Below are 6,423 nucleotides of genomic sequence, written 5' to 3'. Positions count from 1 at the left end.
TCACAAGCGGCAGTACCGCTCCACGGCGGTAGTACCGCCCGTGACTCCGCTGTTGTAGTACCGCTGGGCTGTGTGGCTCCTACCGCCTCGACTCGAGGGGTCTTTTTCTCGTGTCGGGTTTTGCGGCACTAGTTACGGTTGTAGAGGCGGTAGTACCGTTCCAGGAGCGGTAGTACTGCCCCTACCACCACGGTAGTACCGCGTTTGGGTCCTATTCCCCCTAGTCTCCTCTGCGCGATAGTGCCGCTGGCTGGCGCGGCAGTACCGTTGTCCTGGCGGTAGTACCGCCCCCTCAGCGGTAGTACCGCCCTGTGCGGGGCTGGTTGGTGGGGGGCAACGGTTGGATTGTTGCCCCCACTATAAAAGGGAGTCCCCTTCTTCTCTTTGACCTACCTCTTCCTCCCCCAAGCTCCATTTATTGCTCAAGCTCCATTAAATGCTCCAAGCTCCATTTTCGCCCAATCTATCTCTCTAGCCAATCAAACTTGTTGATTTGCTCGGGAGTGCTACACTTCCACCAAGGGATTTTCGATTCCCCCACTCATCCCTAGCGGATCTTGTTACTCTTGGGTGTTTGAGCATCCTAGACGGTTGAGGTCACCACGGAGCCATAATCCATTATGGTGAAGCTTCGTGGTTTTGTTGGGAGCCTCCGATTAAGTTGTGGAGATTGCCCCAACCTTGTTTGTAAAGGTTCGGTCGCCGCCTTCAAGGGCACCAATAGTGGAATCACGGCATCTCGCATTGTGTGAGGGCGTGAGGAGAATACGGTGGCTCTAGTGACTTCTTGGGGAGCATCGTGCCTCCACACCGCTCCAACGGAGACGTACTTCCCCTTAAAGGGAAGGAATTTTGGTAACACATCCTCGTCTTCACCGGATCCACTCTTGGTTATCTCTTACCTTTACTTGTGCAAGCTCTTTAGTGTTACTTCTCTTGCTTGCTTGTTTGCTTGTTGGTATTGCATCATATAGGTTGCTCACCTAGTTGCGCATCTAGACAACCTACTTTGATGCAAAGTTTAATTTGATTAAGAAAAGTTAAAAATTGGTAGTTGCCCATTCAACCCCCCCCCTCTAGTCAACCATATCGATCCTTTCAATCAAGGACATAGTCCAGCACTGTACAGTTTGCCAGCAAGCAGAACTAGAGCGGGTAGCTTGTCCTGGCCTTCTGCAGCCTCTCCCAGTGCCCTCTCTTCCGTGGGAAATGGTAACTATGGAATTTATTGAAGGGTTACCAACATCCGGACGCTACAATTGTGTATTGGTGATCATTGATAAATTGTCTAAATATGGACATTTCATTCCTCTTCAACACCCATTCACAGCACAAATAGTGGCTGAAGCCTTCTTGGATACAGTTTACAAGCTATATGGTATGCCTCCATCCATTGTTTCAGATCGAGACAAGGTATTCACCAGCATCTTCTGGAAAGAACTTTTTCAACACTCACAAGGCACCCAGCTGCGAATGAGCTCTGCTCGCCATCCACAATCCGACGGCCAAACTGAACGCGTCAATCAGCAAATCGAATGCTATCTTCGCTGTTTCGTCAGTTCGCATCCTTCCAAGTGGGCCAAATGGTTGTCTCTCTGCGAGTATTGGTACAACACCAACTGGCACTCCGCCACCAATAAAACACCTTTCAAGATCATCTATGGGCACTCTGGTCTTTCCCCAGAATGTACAGTTGCTTCTTCTGATCTCTCATCATGGCTTGAACAACGCCGTGTGATATTGGAGTCTAGGCCTGGGCATTCGGTAGAAACCGAATTTTCGTTCGGTTTTTTTGGAATTCGGTTAGTAAAAGAAGAAACCGAAAATAGCAAGCTGAAACAGCTAACCGACATCTTGGTTAACCGGAAATTCGGTTCGGTATTCGGTTTTACACCGAAAACCATGCTTTAAGCATTTGTGCTATGTGTGCAGCCGCGTCACCCTCTTATAGGCAAAAGTATCTGCCACATCTCCTTAGCCGGGCGAGGTGGGACTAAAGGAGCCACTGTTCGCCAGCTCGCACACGCACAGGCACACCCCATCGACGTGAGCTGGGCCTTGCATCCTGTAAGCCCAACATCCTTGCATGCTAGCGCTTAGCAACCACATCTTGCGTTCTAAAAAAAATACACATCGTGCATGAGCAAACAGCAAACAAACGTGGGCGCGTGACTCTCGGGATTGTGGGCGTCGCCTAGAAGAAAGAGATCGTGGGCGCGTGACTCCCGAGAGTCGTTGTTGGCTGCGCGTGCGCGCCTACTTTTGCGTTATTCGTTGACTTGAGTCACGTTGCTCGGTTTTTCTTCGGTTAACCGGATTGAAAACCGAATCCACCGAATTATGTTCGGTTAGTGGACATGGAAACCGAATTTTCCTGTGAAAGTAGAAAAAACGAAATTTCGGTTTATTCGGCTTCGGTTCGGTCTTCGGTTCGTCGGTTTTTATGCTCACCCCTATTGGAGTCAGTCCGTCAACAGCTGTTGCGTTCACAACAGAGAATGAAATCGTAGGCTGACAAGCACCACATTGAAAGGAGTTTTAATGTGGGTGACCTGGTTTTCCTCAAACTCCAGCCATACTTACAGACATCTGTTGCTCCTCGTGCCAACCACAAACTTGCATACAAGTTTTTTTTTACCATATACAGTGCTGGAACGTGTGGAAGAGGTTGCTTATCGCCCGACTTGCCGGCAACAAGCAAAGTCCACCCGGTGCTTCATGTGTCTCTCCTTCGCAAGGTGCTCAAACCAATACATCAAGTGCTACCTCAACTTCCAACTTCCGATGATGCTCTGAAGATACCTCAACAAGTCCTTCAGCGCCGTGTTCTTCGTCGTGATGGCAAGAAGATCATTCAAGTGTTGCTGCGGTGGACAGGCGATTCTGAAGATCTTGCTACGTGGGAATATTTTGAAGATGTCAAGCAAAGGTTCCCACGTGCAGCGGCTTGGGGGCAAGCCGTATCTCAACGGGAGGGGATTGTCAGCAGCAAGACCGAGTCAAGGCAGAAAGAGCCAGGAGTTACTAGCAACGGGCCGGGCCGCAAGCCTCGCCTCCCTGCTCGGCTAGCAGGCCCCGAATGGGCCTTAGGCCACGTAGTTGGTTAAGTACCCTTTCTCCTTTTCTCTGTAAGGCTGGCGAAGGGCATTTGGCTAAGGATAGGCTAGCATGGGCAGGTCGTCTTCCTCCTCCTTTCCCCTTTCCTGAGATGTAATTCAAATTGAGATGAACTCCATGAAATTATAGATAGAGCTAGAGATTGAGAGTTAACACACAGGCAGGAGCAGTACGTGGAGCTAGCTAGCTTGCACAGGCAGCGCCGGGGTCGATGTTTTCTTAATTCAGCTATAAATAGTAAGCCGAGTATTTCATGAGCAGGGCTCCCGGCTTATACGGTGTGATTCACCTCGGCCCATAACCATATATAAACCGTGTGTCTCATTGACACTCGGTTTACATAGAAATACTCGGCTTGTATATAAACCGACTATTTTTCGCGTGGCTCTCGATTTACCTCTGATAAGCCGGTCCTTACTAAGCCGTGCGATGTAAACCGTAAAAAACACATAGTTTATATATAAACCGAGTGCAAATCGATATAAGCCGAGTGTATTGAGCACACGGCTTAAAAGTTTTTCCCTGTAGTGGCACGTGAAAGGCGCACCGAACAAATTATGGCTCACGCGTCCTCGACCGACAAAACTATGCATGCCGCACTAAGCGACCGGACCACGCACGGCGACTCACGTGCTGAACAATTCTCATACGGTTATCATACTCCCATTTTCTTGCTTCGCCACCGGCGACCAAAGCACGATGAATTCTTCACAGCGTAAACTCGACCCACCACTCCTATATATCTGGATGTTCGTACGTTCATAGATGCACACTAGACGATCGACTACGATCCAGACCAGCGCCCGCCATTTTCCAACGGCCAAGACTAACTAAGCAGCAGCAGCAGCAGCAGGCTTAAACCGGCCGGTAATCTAGCGCCACTAGCTACTATGGCCGCCACGTCCCTGGTATTCGTGGCGCGCCGCGGCGAGCCGGAGCTGGTCGCGCCGGCCGGGCCGACGCCGCGCGAGCTCAAGAGGCTCTCGGACCTCGACGACCAGGAGAGCCTCCGGTTCTACCGCTCCGGTATCTACTTCTACCGGGGCTGCCCCTCGCGGGCGCGCGCCGACCCGGCCAGGGTCGTACGCGACGGGCTGGCCGCGGCGCTCGTGCACTACTACCCCATCGCCGGGCGGCTCCGCGAGCTGCCCGGCAGGAAGCTCGCGGTGGACTGCACCGGCGAGGGGGTGTGGTTCGTCGAGGCCGACGCGGACGTCGCGTTGGACGAGTTCGGCGACACGCTGTGCCCGCCGGTCCCTTGCGCTGGCCAGCTCCTGTGCTTGCCGGAGAGCAACTCCGCCGTCGTTGTCGACCGTCCACTGCTCTACGTTCAAGTAAGTCTTGGGTGTCCCTGCAAAAAAAAAAAAGTAAGTCTTGGGTGCATGCGTTGAAGAATTATTTTTCTTTCTAAAATAACTATGTTAGGGTTGAAGAGTTGGTGGTGCATGCTTGAGAACATGTTGCTTTGTCTGCAATTTGTGCTATACGTGACACTGACATGCATCATGCATGATGGCATGAAGGTGACGAGGTTGAGGTGCGGAGGCTTCGTGTTCGGCATCCAGGTGTGCCATAACCTCATGGACGCGCCGGGCGTCACGCAGTTCCTGCAGGCCGTCGGCGAGCTGGCGGGCGGCATGGAGGCGCCAAGCGTGCGGCCGGTGTGGGCGAGGGAGCTGCTCGACGCGCGCGACCCCCCGTGCCCCAGCTACCAGCACCCCGAGTACGAGCTGGCGGCCGACGCGGCCAACGACAGGCTCCGTCCGGGCGCCGAGCTCGTGCACCGGGCGTTCCTCTTCGGCCCCAAGGAGCTGTCCTCGCTGAGGGACCAGCTACCGCCGCGGATGAGGTTGCGGTGCTCCCGGTTCCTGCTGCTGTCGGCGTTCGCCTGGCGCTGCCGGACCGCGGCGCTCGGGTACGCGCCCGGCGACGAGGTGCGGTTCATGTTCGTGGTGAACGCCCGCGGGAAGCGCGGCCGGCCGCTCCCCGAGGGGTTCTACGGGAACGCGCTCACCTTCGGCGTGGCGCGGACGACGGCCGGCGAGCTCTGCTCGGGACCGCTGGGCCGCGCCGTGGAGCTGATCGTAGCCGCGAGGGCGCGGGTCGCCGCCGACAACTACGCACAGTCGGTGGCCGACGCGCTGGTGCTGCTCGGGCGGCCGCGGTTCACGACGGCGCGGACGTACCTTGTGACGGATCTGACCAAGGCGAACCTGCACAATGTGGACCTCGGATGGGGCCTGCCGGTGTACGGCGGGCCGGCCACGACGACGCTGGCCACGTTCCACATTCCTGCGGCCGGCGGGGGGATCACCGTGCCGATGTGCCTGCCGCCGCGCGCCATGGTGAGGTTCACGGCCAATGTGCGCGCGGGGCTCTCGGAGGCTTCTTCGCACCGTGGGCGTTCTAGTGGCGTGGAGTCGGCCGTGCTGTCGAGGATGTAGGAATGTAACCTGAAAACAGAACTCCTCACATAATCACTTTTACTTGCGGAACATTTCAAACATAAATTCGAATCCAAATAAGCATAACATGATTTGGCTTTCTAAAGTGCATTTGGTTTTAGGGGAGGGAGGGAGGGAGGACCAGGGCAGCCTGGGACGGCGACCGATGGCACGGAATTAGTTGGGGAGGAGGCGTGGTCGCGGATCCGTGAGCTCATGGATTTGTGTTTTCTTCTATTACAAAAATTTTCCGCTACACACGGTTTAAAGGGAAAAACATGTTCGCAAAAGAAAACAAAACAGTTCAAAAAGTTTTTTGCAACAAGTCTATTGTTGCAGAAAGCCAAACAAGGCTTTTGTTGCAGATCCCTGCAAAAAAAGGCTTTTGTTGCAGAGATCAAAGAAAAAAGATTGCAACAAAGCCATTGTTGCAAAGAGATAAACGCAGCACTAGCTTGTTGCAAGATTCTGTATAGCATCATTTAACTTGTTTCTTGGGCTTCTCCGCGATGTTTCGAGGACAGTCCCTCCATTTTTAATTACTTCGCATATTTAGTTTTGTCACGAGTCAAACTTTGTAAATTTTGATCAAATTTATGCAAAATATTAACATCCATAACACCAAATCAATACCATTAGATCATCATTGAATATATTTTCATATCATCCATAACATGTCAGCGTCCCTGACAAGGCGGGACCATCCACAAGGACTCAGGTGGCCAGCGACGCACGGGCCAAGCGACCACGCATTGCCAACCCACGAGTCAGCGGCCAGACTAGGTCACCGCGGCCCAACTGCTCCCACCTACTACTTAACGGCATCGCTGGGAAGAGAAGGGCATCCATAGGATCAGGCACC

At 53.2% G+C, this 6,423-nt stretch overlaps 1 protein-coding gene across 1 annotated transcript; it reads left to right on the top strand.

The window, feature by feature from the left end:
• Positions 1-3,900: 3,900 nt before the first annotated feature.
• Positions 3,901-5,630, top strand: LOC123185688 (benzyl alcohol O-benzoyltransferase). The gene is made up of 2 exons (XM_044597530.1): positions 3,901-4,451; positions 4,641-5,630. The coding sequence occupies exons 1-2, from the start codon at positions 4,008-4,010 to the stop codon at positions 5,559-5,561; spliced, it is 1,365 nt and encodes a 454-aa protein (XP_044453465.1). The 5' UTR covers positions 3,901-4,007; the 3' UTR covers positions 5,562-5,630.
• Positions 5,631-6,423: the final 793 nt, after the last annotated feature.

The sequence above is a fragment of the Triticum aestivum genome, chromosome 2A (genome assembly GCF_018294505.1).
Source record: "Triticum aestivum cultivar Chinese Spring chromosome 2A, IWGSC CS RefSeq v2.1, whole genome shotgun sequence".
Classification (NCBI taxonomy): Eukaryota; Viridiplantae; Streptophyta; class Magnoliopsida; order Poales; family Poaceae; genus Triticum; species Triticum aestivum.
The sequence above is the reverse complement of the archived record's forward strand: the minus strand, read 5'-3'. Positions and strand labels throughout refer to the sequence as shown.